Source organism: Ostrinia nubilalis, chromosome 29 (assembly GCF_963855985.1).
Source record: "Ostrinia nubilalis chromosome 29, ilOstNubi1.1, whole genome shotgun sequence".
NCBI lineage: Eukaryota > Metazoa > Arthropoda > Insecta > Lepidoptera > Crambidae > Ostrinia > Ostrinia nubilalis.
Window position 1 is genome coordinate 1,286,473 of NC_087116.1, and position 25,970 is coordinate 1,312,442.

General features: G+C 44.2%; 1 protein-coding gene across 1 annotated transcript in view; it reads left to right on the forward strand.

Moving 5' to 3' along the window:
- Window positions 1-25,970, forward strand: part of LOC135085599 (GTPase-activating protein CdGAPr) — a 71,507-nt gene that overhangs the window by 37,481 nt on the left and 8,056 nt on the right. The window contains exons 8-24 of the mRNA XM_063980372.1: window positions 192-283; window positions 853-910; window positions 1,853-1,979; window positions 2,631-2,809; window positions 3,305-3,503; window positions 6,312-6,443; window positions 7,313-7,463; window positions 8,359-8,457; window positions 9,300-9,400; window positions 10,332-10,470; window positions 11,092-11,211; window positions 12,342-12,402; window positions 13,092-13,207; window positions 14,458-14,582; window positions 24,372-24,503; window positions 24,856-25,331; window positions 25,867-25,948. Of these exons, the coding sequence (XP_063836442.1) occupies window positions 192-283; window positions 853-910; window positions 1,853-1,979; window positions 2,631-2,809; window positions 3,305-3,503; window positions 6,312-6,443; window positions 7,313-7,463; window positions 8,359-8,457; window positions 9,300-9,400; window positions 10,332-10,470; window positions 11,092-11,211; window positions 12,342-12,402; window positions 13,092-13,207; window positions 14,458-14,582; window positions 24,372-24,503; window positions 24,856-25,331; window positions 25,867-25,948 (2,389 nt within the window). The remainder of the gene's footprint in view (window positions 1-191; window positions 284-852; window positions 911-1,852; window positions 1,980-2,630; window positions 2,810-3,304; window positions 3,504-6,311; window positions 6,444-7,312; window positions 7,464-8,358; window positions 8,458-9,299; window positions 9,401-10,331; window positions 10,471-11,091; window positions 11,212-12,341; window positions 12,403-13,091; window positions 13,208-14,457; window positions 14,583-24,371; window positions 24,504-24,855; window positions 25,332-25,866; window positions 25,949-25,970) is intronic.

Consider the following 25,970-nt stretch of genomic DNA (forward strand, 5'->3'; position numbering starts at 1 on the left):
CTGGAATATCTTGCTTACTCGCTGCCCTCTTCCCCCTCTTTTGATGGACAATAATGGTGAGGACCTTAATGTTACCTCGATAGGGATCATACATAACTCTTGGTTATCTCTGAGTGCTTGGTACCTCAGAATGGCCTCAGAGAACTGTTGTCTAATTATTTAATAGTTCTCAACATAATAATTTGTTGCAGGTCACAAACTACTGGTGGCGAACGAAGACTCCAGCTCGATAAACACTCCAGCTGTAGCAGCCGCTTACTCCGTCAGGAAATATGTGTCGCAGGTAAATATAAAGAAAGGCGACAATAGCCCAAATATCGATTCTACAATAAATAGCAGTAGCACAGAATAATAATAAGTACTGCAGTAGTATTAAATTAACACTTTTTTAAATAATTAAAATCTGATTTTCAACCGACTTCAAAAAAGGAGGAGGTTCTCAATTCGACCCGTATGTTTTTTTTTCTGTTTGTTACGCGATAACTCCGCCAATTATGAACCGATTTGAACAAATCTTTTTTCGGCGTATAGGTAATACCTCAAGGGTGGTCCCATTTAAATTTAATAATAGAAAAAACAACCCCAAGTGTGGAAAATTGGGGATGTACTTTTTTATACGCAATATTTCCGCCGATTATAAATCAATTTGAACGAATATTTTTTTGTTGAATAGGTATTATCAAAAGGGTGGTTTCATGTGAATTTGAAGAAAATATTTCACCCCCAAGGGTGGAAAATTGGGGATGAACTTTTTATACGCAATATTTTTAAATTTTAGTTTTTTTTTGTGTTCACGCATTTGAAGTCGGTTTTATTTTTTTAAAAAGTTATTAATCTTGTGTTTGTTTGCAGGCACGGGACGAAATAAGCTTCGAAGTTGGAGATATGATCTCCATCATCGATATGCCGGGTAGGTCTACATTAGAATAGGTTCTAGTAATGCTAAATGACACCTGACCAAAGTCTGAGAGTACCACCGCCATTTCACGCGATACTTAGCATCAGCCGATAAATGTTGTCTTGAAGTTATGCCAGGTCAAGCGTAAATTTTCCTGAAAAGGGTCTTCATACTAAAGCCCGGTCCGTGAGCACGTAGAATTTTGTCCAATGACCCCTAGCTACCCATCCTTATCGCTCGCGCGTAATAATATTGTTGTCGCGACTGTGCGACGGGCGCCCGCAGTGAGTGTGCGAGCGCGATAGCAACATAATTACGCGCGAGCGATAAGGATGGGTAGCTTGGGGTCATTGGACGAAATTCTACGTGCTCACGGACCAGACTATACAGGTCTAACGCGTAACTGAGTCGGTCCCCGAGGTATGAGAGCGGCACGGAGGGGTGTTTTTGTGACGTCAAAAGTCAGTGTGACTTTAGATGTGTTTTAGACTTGTATGCTCTATCACGTCATATGTCACCCCTGCTATGCCACTCCCATACCTCAGGCAATAACTCAGTTTTGAGCTAGACCTGTAATAAGAGTGAAACATGAAGTCATCGGTCCATCGAGCAGAGGTCGTCCTACAATACATATTATGCCGAGACGTGATCTTCACTGCATTGGGGAGGCCTATGTTCAGCAATGGACGTCCTATAAAGCCCGGTCTGTGAGCATGTAGAATTTTGTCCAATGACCCCAAGCTACCCATCCTTATCGCTCGCGCGTATTTATATTGCTGTCGCGACTGCGCGACGGGCGCCCGCAGTGAGTGTGCGAGCGCGACAGCAACATAATTACGCGCGAGCGATAAGGATGGGTAGCTTGGGGTCATTGGACAAAATTCTACGTCTTCTAATTCTACGACCAGACTATAGCTGATATGATGATGATGATGGAGACTATTGTTTCCACAGGTCCCCAAGAGTCCCTATGGTGGCGCGGCAAGCGCGGATTCCGAGTGGGATTCTTCCCGCACCATTGCGTAGCTGTGATCGGAGATAAAGTGCCCAGACATATGACGCAACCGCCGCCTATAGTTGGGTAAGTTACTTCTCAGTGGTTCTGGGTGCCTGGTACTTAGGTAATGAATAAATGGTCTATACCAGATGTAGGGATAGGATTCCTATGCCCGTTTTCACCATCAATCCCTAATTTTTAAGTGACTCCTATGGTAACACATAACAGGAATTTTGTTTTCATATCGGGTCACTTAAAAATTAGGGATTGATGGTGAAAACGGGCACTAGTATTTCAAATCTGTACCCGCCTATAATGAGGGCTATCGTTTTAGCGCTCACCAGTTAGCGCCACTGTAGAGTAAGGTCCTGTCACTTGCTAGTAGCGAAGACAGTGGCGCCAACTGGTGAGCGCTAAAGTGGTAGGAGGACTATCGCATTTGCACTCATCAAGATGGCGCCACTGTAGAGTAAGGTCCTGTCAATCGCCAGGGGTGCCAAATGTTAAGTATAAAAACGATAGCCCTCATTTGATGAGTATCCCTCAAAGTTCTAGGTGCCTGGTACTTTCAGAGAGTTAAGATGTTTTCTAAGATTAAGGCCTATTTTTTTATCCGTAGTTAATTTATCAATTGTTCTCAGAATTCCTCAGCAGATTTATCTGTTTTGTAATACCTGACTCTGATCCACAATATCTATTTTCGTCAAAAAACTTACCATCATCACCTATTTCCAGATCCGTAGCAGTAGCCCCAGTGAAACCAGTCCTTCGGAAGCATGGCAAGCTGATCAGTCTGTTCCGATCGTTCATCCTGTCTCGACCCTCCCGAAGGAGTTTGAAGCAGCAAGGCATACTGAGGGAGCGAGTGTTTGGCTGTGACTTGGGAGAACACCTACTGAATGTTGGACATGACGGTGAGTTAGTTCTTCCATAGTTATGGGCGCCTGGTACTTCCAATCCGAAAATGTATGGATTAAGAGACATCCTGATGGAGCTTGACCTGCTCAATGTGGGACATGACGGTCAGTTTATGATAGATTGGTAGGTCTAGGTAGCAAATGTATGGAAGATAGTGAAATGATGATGTATTGAGGGAATGTGAGTTCACTTGATACCCATTGGACTTGACGGTAAGAATCTTCCATAGTTATGGGCGCCTGGTACTTCTAGGTAGTAAATATAGATTTCAGACTTATTAAATCTAGAAATTCTAGTCATTGCTATGACCTGGAGTTGTTCCGATGATGGAGTTGGAAGGTGATTGAAATTCTGCAATAAAACTACATAACCCCATTGAGTTTGGGCTCGTTTGATTCGTACTGACGAGTATTATCATAAAAGCTTATTTTTTTAATTATTTCTTTATTTATTTCTAGCCCAAGTTCTAATCACAGTACATTCCTCCACAGTGCCTCAAGTACTAGTCGAGTGCGCCCGCGCCATCGAAGCCCGAGGCGCAGTGGATGGCGTGTATCGTCTGTCCGGCGGGTCGGGGCTCACGCAACGTCTCCGAGCCGCTTTCGACGCCGGAACCGCGCCGGAATTGACCGCGCCGGCGGTTGCAAGGGACCCCCACGCCGTGCCTAGCTTGCTGAAGATGTATTTCAGGTGAGATGCTACTTCCTTAGAGGTTATGTGAGCCTGGTACTTCAGAAATCATTATCAAGGGTTCGTGGTACTAAAATTAGGTTCTGGAGTGTCTCCAAAGAGACCGGGACCTTGTATAGGCAGGGCAGTCAAGAGAGGTGCAGTGTACTACAGGTGAGATTGTACTGCCTTAGTGTTATGCGAACCTGGTACTTCAGGACTCATCCTCAAGGGTTCGTTGGCAAGAACTTTGGTTCTGAAGTGTCTTCAAAGAGACAAGGAACATAGGGCAGTCAAGTGAGGCGTAGTGGACGGCGTGTATCGTCTGTCCGGCGGGTCGGGGCTCACGCAACGCCTCCGCGCCGCCTTCGACGCCGGAACCGAGCCGCTTTCCACGCCGGAACCGCGCCGGAATTGACCGCGCCGGCGGTCGCAAGGGACCCCCACGCCGTGCCTAGCTTGCTGAAGATGTATTTCAGGTGAGAAGATACTTCCTTAGAGGTTATGTGAGCCTGGTACTTCAGGACCCATCCTCAAGGGTTCGTTGGTAAGAAAATTGGTCCTAGGCTGTCCTTAAAGGGACTAGGACCTTATAGTCCAGTCAAATTAAACATGAACCCTGCAATAATTCGCATACAGCTGAAAATTGGTACGAATGTTCGGAGCACCATTATGAATTAACTGTGAAAAGTCCCCATCGATCCGACGTGTGCTAAAAAAAAAATTCAAGGTCAAACTTAAAAAATACGGGTTTTTGAGATTTTCAGCCAAACGGTAAGTTTTATCACAAAAATATGTAGGACAAGGTTTAAGACCATACAATTATCTATCAAAATTGTCTATACACTTTCTCCTAAGAGTCAGCGTTTCTGAGATTCGATGATCCAAAGAGTCAAAAAAGTGTTTTCTTCATAACGGTCTTACACATAAATCCAATGTGATATCGCCTCGTGCCACGACTCAGCATTGTATCATGATGTGTTGTCGACGTCGAATATAAAATAATCAACCTCAATGTCGTCTGTCATCTTTAATTATCGAAAAATGGGTGCAACTTTGACGAAGGACTGCACCGTAAGTTTCTAAGATACGAAGTTTTCGTGTCTATTATGTTTAAGAGCTCTTATATGCACACGTCACTACTCTACTTGTAACTCTATGGTCACTCTTTTAGCCCGACCAAGTTAGACAGTCCAGGTTATAATAATTCACATAGAGTTGAAAATTTGTGTGAATGTTAAGAACACCATCCTAAATGAAATGTCAAAAGTCCCCGACGATCCGTCATTTAAAAAAAAAGTTTTCGAAGTCCCAAGTTTTTTGCATTTTTTGGCCAAGTAGTAAATTTATCATAAATATAGATAAGAAAAAATAGTAGATCATAAAATTATCTATTAAAATTGTCTTCACCCCTTTTTCCTAAGAGTCACCGATTATGAGGTAGAACGATTCAAAAAGTTAGTTTTGATGTTCTCGTTATATGCACATGTTTCCACAACACCTATGAGGGTTATTTGGCGTATTTTTTTTTACCAGGTTTCCCCAGTAGGCCTTTTTTAAGATGTATTTGTTATCCTGTTCAATTCAAAACTATTTTAATAGAGTTGAAGTTGTGGACTTTTGGAGTAGTTAACAGAATGCGAATTCTCCAACTTTTTGCATCGTTACCACATAAACGGTGACTCTTAGGAAAAAGGGGCAAAGACAATTTTAATAGATAATTTTATGATCTACTACTATTTCTTATCATTTCTTATGATAAGTTTACTGTTTGGCGGAAAAATGCAAAAAACTTGGACTTCGTAAATTTTTTTTCAAATGACGGATCGCTGGGGACTTTTGACATTTCATTATGGATGGTGTTCTCAACAATCACACAAATTTTCAGCTCTATGCGAATTATTATAACCTGGATTTTCTGACTTGACCGGGCTAAAAGAGTGACCATAGAGTTACAAGTAGAGTAGTGACGTGTGCATATAAGAGCTCTTAAACATAATAGACACGAAAACTTCGTATCTTAGAAACTCACGGTGCAGTCCTTCGTCTAAGTTGCAAACATTTTTCGACAATTAAAGATGACAAATGACATTGAGGTTAATCATTTTATATTCGACGTCGACAACACATCATGATACAATGCTGAGTCTTGGCACGAGGCGATATCACATTGGATTTATGTGTAAGACTGTTATGAAGAAAACACTTTTTTGACTCTTCGGATCATCGAATCTCAGAAACGTTGACTCTTAGGAGAAAGTGTATAGACAATTTTGATAGATAATTGTATGGTTTAAACCTTGTCATACATATTTTTGTGATAAAACTTACCGTTTGGCTGAAAATCTCAAAAACCCGTATTTTTTAAGTTTGACCTTGAATTTTTTTTTTAGCACACGTCGGATCGATGGGGACTTTTCACAGTTAATTCATAATGGTGCTCCGAACATTCGTACCAATTTTCAGCTGTATGCGAATTATTGCAGGGTTCATGTCTAATTTGACTGGACTATTAGTACAGGAGTGAAACATAGATTGGACCTTGTCTAGGCCAGACCCAGTAAGACTAAGGGCTCACATATTTGAAAAAATTGTTCTGAAACGTCAGGAACAACTTTCTCTTAACCTATTCAGCGGCTGAACCTGGTACTATTTTGCAAGTCACCAACTCTGCTTCTTTTTCTTTTTGAGATCCTTTGATATCCACAACGCATCCAGGCACCTCTCGCGACCTTCACTAGATCGTCGGTCCACCTAGTGGGGGGCCTGCCCACACTACGTCTTCCGGCCCGTGGACGGATATTTTCTTACATTGTTTTATTGTTACAGAGAGCTCCCAAACCCGCTCTGCACGTACCAGCTTTACGAGAGCTTCGTGAGCGCAGTGCAGCAGCCGGACGAGGCCTCCAAACTGAGGGCCGTGAGGGACACCGTGGTCAAACTGCCGCCTCCTCACTACAGGTCAGTGACGAACTGGTATATTACAGATGTTATGAGAGCCTGGTACTTTAGCTGGACCTGTGATCTTCGTATGTATGCCAGACGTCTGATTAGAAGTATCTAGTAATCTCTTCAGTTGTTATGAGATCCTGATACTTTAGCTGGGCTACTGAACCTACGTTCTTATGACAACCTGGTCTCTCTAGGCTACTGACCTTAATATTACTGATTAGGAGTGTCAAAGTGAACTCTTCAGTTGTCATTACAGGCGTACTAATACCAGGCTTGTTCATCTCCGCGAGTTTACATCGAAAACAAAACACGCACGATGGCCCACCTACAGGATACTATTCGATAAGGCCTCACATAGGAGCGAACATTGACTCACGCACGCGTATTCTTGTGTATGATGGAAGAAAATAAAGAAAATGGTGTACTAAATACTGTGCAGTATTTAACTGCCTAAATAATAATAAAAACACAGAATGTACTTTTTTAAGTTGCCTCAAGACACTGAGAGGTAAATAAGTAGTTAATATTATTCATGATAATTCATGCTAAATCATGTATTTCCTCCGCCATTTTCCGCAGTTTGGCACCTCACGTCACATCATTTTACCGAAGTCAGCCCTATAGCTTCGGCGCAGTGCCGATCACTGACGTTTGTCAACAAAATGGTGCTTGACTCTTGAGACAGGCTAAATTACACCATATTGTTAATGACATTGAGCATACATTTTTTAAAATACCTTGGCGAAGTAAAACTTCTGTACGTAGTACTTATTATTATTCTGTGCTAATACTTCGATTTTTTGAGTTGATTTCTTTATTTATTCAACATTATACTGCAAAGTGTCTTTTTTCAAACCTCTGTATTTAACTTCCCACAGGACCCTAGCATACCTAATGCGCCACCTTCGCCGCGTGTCCTTACTAGGCGAGAGCACCGGTATGACGGCGCGGAATATGGCCATCGTGTGGGCTCCCAACCTGCTGCGAAGCCCGAGGCCGCAACACGCTTTGCAAGGCGTCGCTGTGCAGGTAAGATGACACTAGCTACTGCCTTGGAGGCTATGCGAGCCTGGTACTTCAGGAGTCATTAGGACAGAAATATGGAGCTGAATGGTTTGAATGTGACTTGTGCCTGCTCCAAGATACTAAAGTATCGACGAGAAGAACCGCTACTTCTTCAGAGGTTATCCAAGCCTGGTACTTTAGGAGTCATCGTGGCCATCGTGTGGGCTCCCAACCTGCTCCGAAGCCCGAGGCCATAACACGCTCTGCAAGGCATCGCTAAGATGTAGGACTAGCTTAGGCGAACCGCCACTGCCTTGGACGTTATGCGAGCCTGGTACTTGAGACTGAAATGTGGAGCTGAATTGTTTGAATAGGACATTAGCTCAAGATACTTCAGGAGAACCGCTACTGCCTTGGATGCTATGCAAGCCTGGTACTTCATGAGTCATCATAGGCTTTAACCACGGCTTTAAGTCTAGGACGAGGGTCGTCAAACAGACCGTAGTCCAACTTTAGTATAGGAGCGAGACGCTACCGCCTTAGCAGTTATGCGAGCCTGGTACTTCAAAAGTCATCATCAACGGTTAATGGCTTGGAAATATGGAGCTGCATCGGCTGAGCGATGATGAACATACTTCCTTGGACGCTATGTGAGCCTGGTACTCCAGGAGTCAACAACGGTTTGTTGACAAGAAAAGTCCTCGAGTGTCTTCAAAAGGACCGTAACCTTAGTACAGGAGGCTCAGGGCCGACTACTTCAGGTAACTCATGATAGCCTGGTAGCTCCTGCCAACTGCTGTCCACTCCAGCGCTCCCTCGCTCACATACACTAGTTCTCAATTTGCGTGAGAAGGATAGAAACATTCAAAACTTCGAATAATCCTAGTACGTAATAATCTATATTATGTTTTCTCCACAGGCGGTGGTGACCGAATTCCTGATCTGCTACGCCGAAGACTTGTTCGCTCAGGACCAAGGAGCGGACTCCAGTGACTCCGGGCCTAGCTCTATCGAAGTGGTAATGTATACCTTGTTACCTTTGTAATAAGTGCTCTATTCCTTCAACCGAAAGACGACTATCATCATTTATCCTACCAAGATTAAAGTATAGACTACGCAGCTCTGGCTAAGTGGAAGTATACCTTTCTCCCTTTGTAATAAGTATGTCTTTTCTTCAAACTACAGACGAAAGAAACCACCCTGAAGATGGGTTCGGATTTCAGAGATTCCGGGTCTGTCTGTATAGAATTTGTTTGTAATAAATGTTATATCATCCGTGTAAAATGTAGTGTAGGCAGGCATTCCACTAGATAGACTGACGACCTAATGAAGGTTTTGGAAATTTGCCTTTGGCCTTTGTGTGTTATGATGTGTAGGGAACAGTAGTTAACTAAAATACTGAATTTCTATACTGAGTTCGTTTTATTTTTGCAAGATGTCCAAACAAAATGGCCGAGCCTTTGGGCGGTTTTTCCAAAGACAAAACATTCATAGACCTTAGATTCTTAAAGCCATAAAGCCAAACAAAAAGAAACCCAAAGATAATACAACACTTTGTACCTAATACGACTACGACCAGTAACATGAATATTGTAAAACAGCTGTTGAGTTTCTGAATAAATAAATAAATGCACGTCTTTTGAGGAAGACATCATCAGTTCATTTAGTCTCCACTGCAGGAGCACGGCCCTCTCTAACTTACCAGAGGCAAGAGAATTTGTCCTACACTCCCCACTTTTTGTTACTCTGTTTTTCCGACTAATTTCCAAAACAGCTGGACCAATTTCGGCCTAAAACATATTTGAACTCTATGCCGACGAAGTAAGGTTCATAATAAACAAAATGTCTTCTTGTTTTTAGGACAAGAACGAAACTATCGAAGCGCAAGTGGAGTTACGCGGCCTCGAATCCGGGAGGCGGCCCAAGAGTCTGCCTCTAAACCCGCCCACTAAGCTACTGAGGTGAGTGCCGAGTGACGTACACGTACAGTCATCGTCAAATAGTTCGTGACACCTAAGGGCCCTCGGTGTTTCTTTACGAGATCGAATCAGAAATGAGGAGATCCGTAAACGAACTAAGCTAAGTCGCTGACAGAGCCCGACGGATTAGCAAGCTGAAGTGGCAGTGGGCAGGGCACATAGTACGCAGAACTGACGGCCGATGGGGCAGATAGGTTCTGGAGTGAAGGCCGCGTACCGGAAAACACAGCGTGGGACGTCCACCCACAAGGTGGACCGACGACGTGATAAAGGTAGTAGGAAGGCGCTGGATGCAGGCCGCTACCAACCGTGCGATGTGGAAGTCATTGGGGGAGGCCTATTTTCAGCAGTGGACGTCCTGTGGCTGAAATGATGGTGATGATGAATAATGAAGGGCCATCGCCCATGGTGACTTTTTGTTGTTGTTGGTTGCTAGTTTCGTATTTGCAACGCACTTCAGAAGTGACGCCAACGCGCTACAGCAGCGCGACTGCATCGCTACAAAAAGTCGCCGTGGGCGAGGGCCCTTAAGCAGCAAAAAAGTTCGCAACACGTCAAATTCCATAGTCCTCATAGTGTGTTCAAGTGACGCCTTTGAAAACAAAATTCCTGTTATTGTTTGTTACCATAGGGGTCACTTAAAAATTAGGGATTGATGGTGAAAACGGTCATGAGTCTTTTTAAAGGAACTAAGTCCTCATTAGTTTGTCTAATTGTCTCAGTCACTAGCAAATGACAAGACCTTCTCTACAGTGGCGCCAACTGATAAGCGCTAAAACGATGGCCCTCATTGAAGCTACCAAATCTACATATTTCATTATGTCAAACACACAGACTAGGTATAAAAGTTTTATTGCAAAATCGCTCTAAATACAACGACATAAGATACATTAACCATTGTCCATTCTTGCAGTCTTGAAGAGGCGCGCCGGCGTGGCAATCCGGCGGCGTCTCTCCAGTCGCCGCAGCTGCCGCCGGCTTCCGGCGCCATCGCGGCGGCTGCGCACACTCAGTTACGGCCTTCGTCGCATCTACGCCCCAAATACATCGAAGTAAGTGTAGGGTATTACGGTCGTCGAGCACGTAGAATTTCGTCCAATGACCCCAAGCTACCCATCCTTATCGCTCGCGCGTAATTATATTGCTGTCGCGACTGTGCGACGGGCGCCCGCAGTGAGTGTGCGAGCGCGACAGTAACTACGCGCGAGCGACAAGGATGGGTAGCTTGGGGTCATTGGACGAAATTGTACGTGCTCGGCGACCGGACTTTAGTAATGTTCAGAGGGCTTAGTGTGAGTTTAAATCAAACATCGTCACTAGCGAGCGCGTCAAAAAAATCTATCAAGATTTTAGTTCTTGAAAGTATCCGCTAGATTCGCTGTACAATCCGTCATACATTTAATGTTATTTTTTTACGCAGTCACTAGTAAAGACGTTGGATGTAAACTCACACTAAGCCCAGTGTCTAACATTGCAGTCTCACTTACTTGTAGCCTATAAGAGGCGAAGTGGCGTGGTATTCCGGCGGTGTGAATTTTGGCAGCGTAGTATTACGGCGACTTGGAATTCCGGCGGTATTCTGGCGGCGTGGAATTCCGGCGGTATGATTTCCTGTGGTATTCTAGCGGCGTGGTATTCCGGCGGTATGAATTCCTGTCGTGGTATTTTGTTAGCCTGTTATTCCGGCGGCGTCTCTCCAGTCGCCGCAGCTGCCGCCGGCTTCCGGCGCCATCGCGGCGGCTGCGCACACTCAGTTACGGCCTTCGTCGCATTTACGCCCCAAATACATCGAGGTAAGTCTTTAGTGTAAAGTACAGTCGCCGAGCACGTAGAATTTCGTCCAATGACCCCAAGCTACCCATCCTTATCGCTCGCGCGTAGTTACTATCGCGCTCGCACACTCACTGCGGCCGCCCGTCGCACAGTCGCGACAGCAATATAATTACGCGCGAGCGACAAGGATGGGTAGCTTGGGGTCATTGGACGAAATGCTATGTGCTCGGCGACCGGACTTTAGTAATGTTCAGAGGGCTTAGTGTGAGCTTAAATCAAACGTCGTCACTAGCGAGCGCATCAAAAAAATCTATGAAGATTTCAGTTCTTGAAAGTATCCGCTAGGGTCGCTGTACAATCCGTCATACATTTAATGTTATTTTTTTACGCAGTCACTAGTAAAGACGTTGGATGTAAACTCACACTAAGCCCAGTGTCTAACATTGCAGTCTCACTTACTTGTAGCCTATAAGAGGCGAAGTGGCGTGGTATTCCGGCGGTGTGAATTTTGGCAGCGTAGTATTACGGCGACTTGGAATTCCGGCGGTATTCTGGCGGTTTGAATTCCGGCGGCGTGGTATTTTAATAGCCTGCTATTCCGGCGGCGTCGCTGAACTCAATTACGGCCCTCGTCGCATCTACGCCCTAAATACATCGAGGTTGGTTATCATTGTCATCATCATCAGGTCATTTAGTCTCCACTGCAGGAGCACGACCCTCTCTAATTGACCAGAGGCAAGAGGATTTGTCCTACACTCCCCACGCTGGCCAGACGGGTTGGGGAGGCCTGATGCTAGCATGTTTGTCCCTTAGTCGCCTCTTACGACATCCACGGGAAGAGTGGGTGTGGTCTTATTATACTCTGCCAGAACCACGCGGCAAGCTTTGCCATTGCAACTTAAGAATGATATTTTCCCTTAGAAAAAGGATCCACCTCTCGTTCCCACCGCTGCAACTCCTGTGTAGCCAGGATCTACAGCTTGACCGCCAGTAACACAACTAGTGAAGGTTAAGTTTGTCCCGGGGGAAAGTTCTGTAATTGGACCCGCAACGAAATTAATCAGAAGAACATAGGAGGAGTTTGAAGTAAAGGTTCGACTTAGAAAAAGGATACTTGACACCAAATTATAATTAGTTATTTTGTTCCCAGGTCGGGTCAGGCCCCAACAATCTACCTCAATACCACACGGTGCTTGACCTACCTATACCGGGTGAGTTTTACTTTCATCAAATCAAATCATTTTATTTGAATCTTTTTCGTTATCTACACATTGTTTTTAAAAATAACACGTATTATAATTACATTAGAGACTATCACTTCCACTTCAAATACTATTAACGACTTCCATTTCAGAGACTACCACTTCTACTTCAAAGACTAAACATTTGTATAATACTCTCGTCGAAACAAATTGTCTGCAATACACATACAACCCTAATGCCAGACAGAGTATTAGAAGTACACTAAACCACAAAGAAACGGGGTTGGATAGAAATTCTTTAATATCTTCAAAAGCACCTGATCTAGCTTTATGAAATGAAGACAAAATTAATTCAAGCTTCTGATTCTTTCCGGTCTTGTGTAGAAGTTGAAGTGGTAGTTGTGCCATGTTGGGGGACCGTATGAATGATACAACAGTTGTAGTTAGTCTCTGATATTAATCTGTTTATTAACGCGAACTGCGTAACTATTTATACGATATAGATTAAAGGTAAATGACGTCACAGCATCAGCACTATACGTGATAAATGTGCTGACACTGTGAACGTGATCAAGATAAGATATGAAGAGATTAAGTATTGTGCATACCGGCACAGTAGTCATTGACTAGAAGGGAAAGTTGTAGTCATTGAAGTAGAAGTGGTAGAATCAAAATATAAATATTTCTCCATCCTTCAGGCAAACGCGGCGTCAAAAGGTCTCCTTCGGGCTGGCGGGGACTATTCTCTCGCTCCAAACAGCGGCCCACCGTGCACGCACCTCTACCGCCTGTCACACCACCCGCTACCACACAGGTATAAATAACAACCATGTATGTGGGTAGGACCACCCACAAGATGGACCGACGACCTGGAAAGGTCTCCTTCGGGCTGGCGGGTGTTATTCTAGCTCACCAACCAATAACAACCACGTATGTGAGTAGAACGACCACCCACAAGATGGACCGACGACCTGAAAAGATCTCCTTCGAGCTGGCGGGTGTTATTCTAGCTCACCAACCAAAAACAAACGTATGTGGGTAGGACCACCCACAAGGTGGACCGACGACCTGGAAAGGTCTCCTTCGGGCCTGGCGGGTGTTATTCTAGCTCATCAACCAATAACAACCATGTATGTGAGTAGGACGTCCACCCACAAGATGGACTGACGACCTGAAAAGGTCTCCTTCGAGCTGGCGGGAGTTATTCTAGCTCATCAACCAATAACAACCGTGTAATGTGGGTAGGACCACCGACAAGGTGGACCGACGACCTGGAAAGGTCTTCAGGCTGGCGGGGACTGTTCTCTCGCAGCAAACAGCGGCCCACCGTGCACGCACCGCTACCGTCTGTTACACCACCCGCCACCACACAGGTAAAGACGTCATACAATATTCATAAAATTCACTTTTTCAAAAATAAACGATCTACCACTCGATCGTTCTTACGTGATTTACTTTAACTTGACTACAAACCGCAGAACGCATCCAGTGTGGCAAATCTTTAATCGTTTATTCGAGCTATGAAAAGCCAACATTAAAATTACATTTTTATTTGCTTTGAAATTAATTTATTTATTATTTATTTATTTATTCATTTGCATTAACATATTCAGCACTAATTAATTCAAACTAATTCATTGAGTTGGTAAATATGTAATCGACGATTCACTCGGTGGATCGTCGATTACATAGAAAAGGTTGCCTACACGCGGGCAGCGCAGAATCAGTTGTTGTGGAAGTCCATAGGGAGGCCTTTGTCTAGCAGTGCAGTGGTCTTTTGATGAAATGAAAAGGGTCATTATTATCATCAAGTCATTTAGCCTCAACTGTATATGTGGAAACTTAACTGGTTTATGTGTTGTCTTACTGCACCTAAGTTAAATTATATTGTAACTGTATGTTTCCCAAAAATAAATAAATAAAACTGCAGGAGTATGACCTTTCTAATTTATCAAAGGCAAATGGAGGATTTGGCCTACACTCCCCACTCTGGCCAGGCTAATAGACAGAAGCCATTATGGCCTCAAATATGCAACTGTTTTAATAGTGTAATACTTGTTGCAGGAGCCCACAGCGCTAGCAGTGAACGGTCTACGTCCAGTAAAGTCGTGCGAGTCGTTGACATCTGACACCGACACCTTAGCACCGCTTGCTGTGCGTCCGCCTGCGCCACTCAAACAACATACAAGGTAACATCATCATCATCACCGCAGACTGGTGATGAACGGTCTACGTCCAGTGAAGTCGTGCGAGTCGCTCACATCTGACACCGACATCTTAGCGCCGCTTGCTGTGCGTCCGCCTGCGCCACTCAAGCAACATACAAGGTAACATCATCATCATCACCGCAGACTGGTGATGAACGGTCTGTGAAAATAACAAAATAATCTATGGTCATTGTTTATTGTTTTTTGTCTATGGCAATAAAAGTTAGTCTTGAGAAAACCGCCAACTGCGTTTTATTAACAGGTTATGGGCCCAGACTCAAAAAGTGCGAAAGTATATAATTTCCGTGTATAAAGTTATAAAAATGTCGACGAACTATATAGCAAACGTTCCAAAACTTAGAGGTCGCGAAAATTATGACGACTGGTCTTTTGCGGCGTCAAATGTGCTGGTGTTAGAAGGCATGGCGGACGCCATTGCAACACAGTTAGCGGCAACGGCGACTACAGCCCAGAAAACTGAAGATTCGAAGGCGAAAGCAAAGTTAATCCTCACTATCGATCCGGCGCTTTATGTTCACATAAAGCAGGCAGCTACCACATATGATCTTTGGACTACATTGAAGAATATGTTTGATGATTCAGGCTTCACAAGAAAGATAAGTCTATTGAAAAATCTCATCAACATACGCCTCGAAAACTGCGAATCTATGACTAATTATGTCACCCAAATAATAGAAAACGGGCAACGGCTAAGAGGAACAGGCTTTAAGATTTCGGATGAGTGGATTGGTGCATTGATGTTGGCGGGACTACCAGAAAGGTACGCTCCTATGCTTATGGCCATTGAACACTCAGGTATCGAAATAACCGCCGACATTATCAAAACGAAGCTGATGGACATGAGTGATGATGCAAGTACGTCTCCAGTATCCGAGAATGCATTATTAGCTAAAGGAACTCATAATCATAATTCTCGAGGGAAAAATAGCAACGTCAACAAATACAGTTATGGCGGGAAACCACAAACGTCAACTGCGCAAACGTCAGAATCGAAAACTGTCAAAGTGATAAAATGCTACAATTGTAAACAAACCGGTCACTACAAAAACCAGTGTCCGAGCTTGGATAAGAACAAAAGAAAGCAATCCAACGCTTTCAGTGCTATATTTCTGACTGGAAGGTTCAACCAAAAGAGTTGGTACGTTGACAGCGGCGCCAGTAGACACATGACTGCGAGACAAGAATTGATCGTGAATGCATCACAGAAGTTACACACGAAGGAAATTATCATCGCAAACCAAACAAGTGTTCCAGTAACGTGCTCAGGAGATGTGAATATCGTGACTGTCGTGAACGATATTGAGTATGACATCACAGTTTCCAACGTATTGTGTGTACCAAACTTGACCACAAACTTGCTCTCCGTGAGTCAGTTGATTGAGAATGGCAACAGAGTGACTTTTGGAGAAGGTATTTGCTGTATCTACAATCAGCAGAATGAACTTGTTGGCCAAGCTGAGTTGATTGATGGTGTATACAGATTACATACTTTGGAAACAGAAGAGACAGCAGTAGCAGTGCCAGCAGTGATATCAAGCAGAACATGGCATAGACGCTTAGGACACCTTAACAGTGGCAGCCTAAACAAGATGAAACAGGCAGTAGATGGAATTTCATTTCCAGAAGATGCAAAGATTGCAAAGTCTGACTGCATTACTTGTTGTGAAGGCAAGCAAGCCAAACTACCATTTCAACAGAGCCACACTAAAACTGAGAGAGTGCTGCAGTTGATTCATGCTGATGTTGGAGGTCCAATGGAATGTGTATCAGTTGGAAAGTCAAGATACTATGTTTTATTCGTGGATGACTTCAGCAAGATGGTATTTGTTTATTTTCTAAAAACAAAGGATGAAGTTTTTGAAAAGTTCAAGTATTTCAAATCTATGGTTGAGAAACAGAAAGACAGGAAGATACAAACTATCAGGACAGACAATGGAGGTGAATTCTGTAGTCTTGAGTTTGAGAGGTACTTAGCAGAGCAAGGAATAGTGCATCAGAAGACCAATGCTTACACACCACAACAGAACGGCTTGTGTGAACGAATGAACAGGTCAGTAGTGGAGAAAGCAAGGTGTTTGCTATTTGATGCCGGTCTTGACAAGAAGCTTTGGGCAGAGGCCGTGAACACCTCGGTTTACCTCAGAAATAGATCTGTTGTTTCGGGATTGAATGACAAGACACCCTACGAGATCTGGACAGGCCAGAAGCCAAACTTGAGCCATTTGCGAGTTTTTGGAAGTACTGTGATGACACATATCCCAAAGGAGAGACGCAACAAGTGGGACAAGAAGGCGAAGCAGCTAATTCTCGTCGGCTACGCTGAGAACGTGAAGGGATACCGGGTATATGATCCAGCTACTAACTCTGTGACCTCAAGTAGAGACATCATTATCATGGAACATCCAGAGAAGAACACCGTGGACATAGTAGTTGAAAGTAAATCTTTACCAGAGAACGTGCCAGTAATACCAGAGAGCAGGCCAGATATGTCAGACGACCAGATTAGACCAGAGACTTCATATTCTGAAGAATATGACAGAGACAGCTCTTATGTACCAGATCTAGATGCTTCTTCGGTAAGTACTGAAGATGATTTTCATGATACTACCCCAGAAGTAGAGATGATACCAAGTACTGCATGTGAGAGACCAAAGAGAACTCGAAGAGCACCAGATAGATATGGTTTTAATAATCTGTGTTTTGTAGAGGACCAAACTGAAGTTGATGCAGGAGACATCACACTCGAAGAAGCTCTCAATGGACCCGAAAGCAAATTCTGGAGAGCAGCCATGCAGGAGGAGCTGAAATCTTTCGAAGACAACGACGCGTGGGAGGAAGTTGATCGCCCATATGACAAAACTGTGGTTCAATGCAAGTGGGTCTTTAGAAAAAAGTGTGACAGTACTAACAATGTGAGATACCGTGCAAGGTTAGTTGCCAAAGGATTTTCTCAAAAGGCTGGTATAGATTATCATGAGACATTTTCCCCTGTGCTTCGGTATTCCACATTGCGACTGTTGTTTGCACTTGCTGTAAAATTAGATTTAGATGTGTGTCACCTAGATGTGACAACTGCTTTTTTAAATGGTTTTCTGAAAGAAACAGTGTACATGAATAAACCTATTATTGCTGATGATTGTAAACAGTTAGATAACAAGGTATTAAAGTTAAAGCGTGCTATTTATGGCCTAAAGCAATCTTCCAGAGCTTGGAATGATAGAATTGATAATTATTTGCAGAGTTTAGGTTATAAAAATTCAAAGTATGAGCCATGTTTGTATACCAAATTTGAAGGAAATGTAAAAGTTATAATTGCTTTATTTGTAGATGATTTTTTTGTGTTCTACAACTGCAAATCAGCTATGGATTTATTGGTAGAAGAGTTGAGTAAAAAGTTTAAAATTAAAAATCTTGGCCAGTTAAAACAATGTTTGGGCATGAGAGTCAAAATTAGCAAAAATGTAATATCTCTTGACCAAGAACAGTATATTGAAAGTTTATTACAGAAATTTAATATGTCACAATGTAAAAGTTTTTGTACTCCTATGGAGATGAATCTTAAATTAGATAAGGCAGAAAATGATTGTTATAAATGTCCTTATCAGCAACTTTTGGGTAGCTTGATGTATTTAGCAGTAATGACTAGACCTGACATTTCATACAGTGTGAGCTTTTTAAGTCAATTCAATAATAATTATAATGAAACTCACTGGAAACATGTAAAGAGAGTACTAAAGTATTTGAAACATACTAAAAACTATGGTCTTGTGTTTAGTAAAGATGATCTTTCTATTAAAGGTTTTGTAGATGCAGACTGGGGTTCAGATGTGCCAGATAGGAAATCATATTCTGGGTTCTGCTTTACTCTGTCTAACTCAGTAATTTCTTTTGAATGTAGAAAGCAGAGAAATGTAGCACTATCAAGTACTGAAGCAGAGTACATTTCAATGTCAGAGGCCATTTATTTAAAGAATTTGTTGGCTGAAATTTTAGGAAGTTCAGAACCTATTATGTTATTTAATGATAGCCAGAGCGCCCAAAAATTGGTATCGAATCCAATTTTCCACCGAAGGTCGAAGCACATCGACATAAGGTACCATTTTGTAAGAGAGGCTGTACAGAATAAGATGATTGCTATATGTTATCTTCAAACAGCAGAAATGCCCGCTGACATTTTAACCAAAAGCTTAGGTACGATCAAGCATTACTATTTTATGAAAAAGTTAGGCATTTCTCCTGTTTCTTAATAGTAAATTAGTTTTTTAGCATAATGGTGTACTTGGTAATGTGTAACAAAGTGCCTTGTATGTATAGTTAAAGGTTTTTATTTTTTAACTTGATTATTTTGTTAAGGGCAGGTGTGAAAATAACAAAATAATCTATGGTCATTGTTTATTGTTTTTTGTCTATGGCAATAAAAGTTAGTCTTGAGAAAACCGCCAACTGCGTTTTATTAACACGGTCTACGTCCAGTGAAGTCGTGCGAGTCGCTCACATCTGACACCGACATCTTAGCGCCGCTTGCTGTGCGTCCGCCTGCGCCACTCAAGCAACATACAAGGTAACATCATCATCATCACCGCAGACTGGTGATGAACGGTCTACGTCCAGTGAAGTCGTGCGAGTCGCTGACATCTGACACCGACACCTTAGCGCCGCTGTGCGTCCGCCCGCGCCGCTTAAGCAACATACAAGGTAATATGCTCATCATCATCATTATTATCATCATAAGGAGTTCAGCATATTATCACGAATGTTAGACAGATCACAAGATATTCATACTCATTTGTCATATTCATTAGCCTGATGTAGTCAAACGATTCTGAAACGTTAAGTGACAAAAATCGGAACTAATAACCAAGTATTGATAGTAGAGCCCTCTTGTCAGTGTCATAGCTAGGACGGTTGTGTTGGACGATGATGATGTTGGCAACTTACCTAAACGCATTGAAGACACATTGTCATTTAGACTAATTGATAGTGATCGGAATCGGATTGGACTGAAGCCATTTCGAGAATTGTCACGAGTTATATTTTCCGTTGCGCGAGCTCTGGCCTACTGGCTTTCTCGCGCTAAGGATGTAATCCGGACTGCATCTCACTTAACATCAGGTGCGATTGCGGTCAAATACTTGCCTTGTTATGCATAAAAAATAAAATAAAAATAATGTAGCGTCTAGTGACGCTCCTCACAACCTTACACGTAAATAAACAGTTATCTCTCGTACAGGTCATCATCGTGCGACTCGTACTTCGAGCCGTGGCAAGCGGAGTTGGCCGGCATGAGGCTCCGCCTGTCGCCGCAAGAGCGGGACCTGCACATGTTCAGCGAGGAAGACGACCCTCAACAGCGGGCTCAGGTAATGGACTTCTACTTCAGAAAGTTCAAGTACACTAAAAGTGGAAATCTTTAACTAAAGTAGAAGTTTTTAGTAAGGCTGGGTTGCACCATCTTACTTTAACTTTGACAAACGTCAAAAATCTGTCAAATTCCATACAAAAAACACCGGTTATCGTTATAGTTACCATCAAAGTTAGATGGTGCAACTCAGCCTTAGAGATTTCCACTTATACTCTAGAGACTACACTATATCATTCATTCCAAAACTTATCTTCCACTTCAAAAACTAAAAAGTAAAAGGCTTTTCAGAAATTTTCAATTTTAGTTTAGGGCATCCACTTCCAGAACTAATTCAGAGATATAATCACCTCTACTTCAGAGAGTACTACTTCCACTTCTACTTCTAAAACTACCACTTCTATGTCAGAACCTATCACTTTTACTTCAGAGACTATACTATTTCTACTTCAGAAACTACCACTTCTAACTTCAGAGAATACCAATTCCACTTCTACTGCCGAGACTTTCACTTCTATTTCTGAAACTACCATTTTCATTTCAGATACTCCGACTTTCACTTCTATTTCAGAGACAATGGTCTCTTGAACGGTATGTTAATGAACATACTTCCATTTCAACTTCAATGACTACCACTTCTACTTCCAAGGCTTCCACTTCTACTTCAAAGATTATCACTTCCACTTCTATTTCAAATATTGTCACTTTTATTTCTTCTAGTTCAACAGTCTACTACTACTTTTGGCCGCGCAACCATGACCATTAGAAGCAAGCAAAGATCACACACAAATATTTACCTACTTATTTATTTTACGTTTATTTTTATTTGTATAGATAACAATAGTGTCTAGACAAACCTCAAGAGGATTTAAGACACTATTTAAATCAAAGATGTAACGGCTAAATAATGTAATAACAAATAAATAATAAATAAATTTGTCACAGGACGGCGATTCCGCGGCGTCCACACCGCCGTCTTCGCTCGTGTGTAGCGCGTCGCCCAGCCCGCAGCGACACCACAACACTGACTCCAGGTCAGTACCATCTTCAGGTCATTTAGAGAGAAAGAAAGATACATTTATTACGATGAACATCACTTAGTTAAGGACAGAGGAAAAAAAGACAGAAATAGCACATATACACCACAAAATTTTTATCACCGAAAAAATTTTAACAGGTTATGTAGAAACGTGTGAAAAATTTAAAGCAAAAGAAAAAGAAATGTTTTTCGTAAAGTTAATTTTTTTATTACATTTTCTTTAGTCCGTATTTTACGCGTCACAGCTGGGTCACTCCGCTGCTCGCTAGAGTAGTCGTACGCGCTCGCACGTTGCATCGATCGTCTGTCTCGCTCACGCCTCGACCACGCTCCAGTGTTATTATTACATACTTAGCTAACTTAGATCATTTTGAATTCTAATAAGTGTTACATTATCGTACGTAAATAGTGCTAGCGACGCGTGTGTCAATAAATTACCAATTTTAGGAGGATATTTTGAGTCATTTTATTTTACTTTTTTTTTGCACAAATGGGATCAGTATCAATAACCCAGAATTGTTTTTTCGGTGATTAAAATTTAGTGGTGTATATTACAAGGAACGGGACTATTCCCACCTCTCGTTCCCACCGCTGCAACTCCTGTGTAGCCAGGATCTACAGCTTGACCGCCAATAACCCAACCAGTGAAGGTCAAGTTTGTCCCGGGGGAAAGTTAAACTGTCATTGGACCCGCAACGAAATTAATCTGAAGAACATAGGAGGAGTTCGAAATTAAGGTAACCATAGTCTTCACTGCAGGAGGACGACACCACTGCAGAATGGGCCCATCAAACCCTAAGCGGTCGCATAAGATCGCATAACAATTGATTTTTATTGTCTCGATTCGCAAGGCTTGGAGAGCTGGTAGGGCCCAAAAGATAAGGAGACATGTAAAGTGCCCCATAAGGGCTACCTTTTATTTTTTACTACATTTTGACGTTCATAAGTGCCACTTGTGGTCTAAACTGAATAAATATTTTTGATTTTGATAAAAACTTGTAGGAATGAAATTCGATTTTATCTATTTTTGTGTTTTATTCAAATTCAAGTTATTTATTGCATGTCACATGGGTAAGGGTTGATAGAACATAATTTTGTAGGTATTCTACTGGTCTAAGAGGCAAACGCAGGATTGACAAATTTGACGATGTTAAAAACCCGTGTTCGACCCGAAAGGGGTAATTTTACTATGTTTCACACACGACAGACTCGATTTAGTACCTTTTGCTTATCTATAAAACTGTAACTTCTTAAGGTTATTTTTTTTTGTTTATAAGTTTTTTCTTTTTCTTTATTTCTGTGTACCCATTTACATGTGTAGGGGCCTCGACGAAATGAGCGAACAGTGGGACTGTATTACAGGTTTATTGAGTGAAACTACGTTAAAAAGTTTATTTTTTAGTGTAGCAATAAAAAAAATCATTTTCATTGTGGTAGCTAGCCAATCGAATTTAAAACATACCCTATGCATCTACTTTTAAACCGGCAGACAGTGGTGACTGAGTTTGTTGCGGCGCTTCTTCTCAGCACTTGCCAAATGTTTGTCTCGAAGCGCTGGTAGGGCAAAAAAAGAATGAGACATGTAGAGGCTCCTTAAGAGCATTTGACGATTTGCAAGTACTAATTTAATTAGTCTAAACAAATAAAGAAAATTTTGATTTTGATTTTTTACCATTAACTATATTACGATTATTGAAATACATTTTGTTTACTTGTTGTTACAGAAAACGCAGCCTCCTCGAAGAGCAGTTATCAGAAATAGGCTACATCGACCTGGAGTCTCCACGAGCGCGTGCTCCCGCCGCAGAAAAAAGGGCTCCCCGCCCGCCCTCGCCGCCCTCCCCGCCGCCCCCGCGGGCCGAACGAAAACGGTAAGGATATAGATACTAGGTGCTCCTCAGATACTACTGAACGCCCTCCAGATACTAGCCAACCCCACAGATCTAGTATCGAGCGGCCTCTGATGCTCCTACTACTAGTACTAGTGAACGCCCCCTAGATAATAGTGAGCGCCCCACAAATACTAGGCAGCCCCACAAATGCTACTGGGCGCCCCTGGTGCTCCTCAGATACTAGTAAGTCCTTGCCGCCTTCGCCGCCGCCCCCGCGGGCGGAGAGGAAGAGGTAAGGATACAGCTACATGCCGCCACTGACAGACACTAGCCAACCCCACAGATACTATATGCATGCTGCCTCTAACAGACACTAGCCAGTGCCCCTGATGCTCGTCAGATACTAGTGGGTGCCCCCCAGATACTAGTGAGCGAGCAAGGATTAGTGAGCGCCCATTGGCGCCCCACAAATGCCACTGGGCGCCCCTGGTGCTCCTTAGATACTACTGAACGCCCCTCAGATAATAGTGAACGTCTCCCAGATACTAGCCAACCCCACAAATGCTACTGAGCGCCCCTGGTGCTCCTCAGATACTACTGAGCGCCCCTCAGATAATAGTGAACGTCTCCCAGATACTAGCCAACCCCACAGATGCTAGCGAGCGGCCTCTGGTGCTCCTCAGATGCTAGTGAACGCCCCCTAGATAATAGTGAGCGCCCTTTGTCGCCCATAGACACTAGCAGTCAGGTACCACGGCTCCTCAGACATCATCATCATCATCATTTCAGCCATAGGACGTCCACTGCTGAACATAGGCCTCCCCCAATGCTTTCCATGTTGAATCGATCCTCAGACATTAGGGCTCTATATCTCTCCTCATAGCTCATAAATACTAGGGTCAGTCAGAAATCGGCTACATCGACCTGGAGTCTCCACGAGCGCGTGCTCCCGCCGCGGAGAAACGAGCTCCCCGCCCGCCCTCGCCGCCCTCCCCGCCGCCCCCGCGGGCTGAACGAAAACGGTAAGGATATAAGATACTAGGTGCTCCTCAGATACTACTGAACGTCCTCCAGATACTAGCCAACCCCCCAGGTACTAGCGAGCCCCACAGGTGCTAGCGAGCCCCACAGGTGCTAGCGAGCCCCACAGGTGCTAGCGAGCCCCACAGGTGCTAGCGAGCCCCACAGGTGCTAGCGAGCCCCACAGGTGCTAGCGAGCCCCACAGGTGCTAGCGAGCCCCACAGGTGCTAGCGAACGGCCTTTGGTGTTCTTCAGATAGTAATGAGCGCCCCATAGAAATGGTAAGTACACAGCCCCTACCTCGTCGTACCACAGACACTGGTGGGCGCCCCCAGACACTAGTAAGAGCTACCTGGCGCCCCATAGATACTAGTGAACGCGCCCTATCGCTCTCTAAATACTAGTAAGCACCCCTTGCTTCCCTATAGACACTAGCGAGCGTCCCCTGATGCCTCACAGACACTAGAGGGCTCTACATCTCTCCTCTCAATCATGCCAGACAAAAGGGTCAGTTAGAAATAGGCTACATCGACCTGGAGTCGCCGCGAGCGCGCGCTCCCGCCGCGGAGAAACGGGCGCCCCGCCCGCCCTCGCCGCCCTCCCCGCCGCCCCCGCGGGCCGAACGAAAACGGTAAGAATACAGCTACATGCCGCCTCTAACAGATTCTAGCCAGCGCCCCTTGGTGCTCCTCAGATGCCACTGGGCGCCCCTAATGCCCACCAGACACTACTGAGCAGATTTGGCGCCTCCAGATATTACTCAGCGCGCCCCACAGATGTTAGTGGGCGCTTCACAGATACTAGCAGCCCCACAGATGTTAGTGAGTGCTCCACAAATACTAGTGAGCCCCACAGATACTAGATGCGCCCCGCAGGTACTACTCAGCGCCCTACAAATACTAGTGAACGTGCAAGGATTAGTGAGCCTCCCTTGGCGCCCCACAAATGCTACTGGGCGCCCCTGGTGCTCCTCAGATGCTCAGGTGCCTCCCAAATACTGGCGAGCGCTCCATGGCGCCCACAGATGCTAGATGCGCCCCACAGATGCTAGCGAGCCCCACAAATGCTACTGGGCGCCCCTGGTGCTCCTCAGATGCTAGTGGGTGCCTCCCAAATACTGGCGAGCGCTCCATGGCGCCCACAGATGCTAGATGCGCCCCACAGATGCTAGCGAGCCCCACAAATGCTACTGGGCGCCCCTGGTGCTCCTCAGATGCTAGTGGGTGCCTCCCAAATACTGGCGAGCGCTCCATGGCGCCCACAGATGCTAGATGCGCCCCACAGATGCTAGCGAGCCCCACAAATGCTACTGGGCGCCCCTGGTGCTCCTCAGATGCTAGTGGGTGCCTCCCAAATACTGGCGAGCGCTCCATGGCGCCCACAGATGCTAGATGCGCCCCACAGATGCTAGCGAGCCCCACAAATGCTACTGGGCGCCCCTGGTGCTCCTCAGATACTAGTAAGCCCTTGCCGCCTTCGCCGCCGCCCCCGCGGGCTGATAGGAAAAGGTGAGAATAAAGCTACTATAGTCTGATCCGGGAGCACGTAGACTTTTGTCCAATGACCCCAAGCTACCCATCCTTATCGCTCGCGCGTAATTATATTGCTGTCGCGACTGTGCGACGGGCGCCTGCAATGAGTGTGCGAGCGCGATAGCAGCATAATTACGCGCGAGCGATAAGGATGGGTAGCTTGAGGTCATTGGACAAAATTCTACGTGCTCGCAGATCAGACTATAGCAAGCCCCACAAATGCTAACGAGCGTTCCCTGGTACTCCTTAGATGCTAGTGAGTACACCTGGCGCCATTCAAATGCTAATGAGCGCCCCCTATCGTCCCACAGATAATAGCGAATGCCCCATAGACACTAGCACTCAGTGCCCCCCCTCGCTGCCGGCCCACAGACACTAGGGCTCTATATCTCTTCTCACAGCCATCTCATAGAAACTAGGGTCAGTCAGAAATCGGCTATATCGACCTGGAGTCTCCACGAGCGCGTGCTCCCGCCGCAGAAAAAAGGGCGCCCCGCCCGCCCTCGCCGCCTTCCCCGCCGCCCCCGCGGGCAGAACGAAAACGGTAAGGATATAGATACTACATG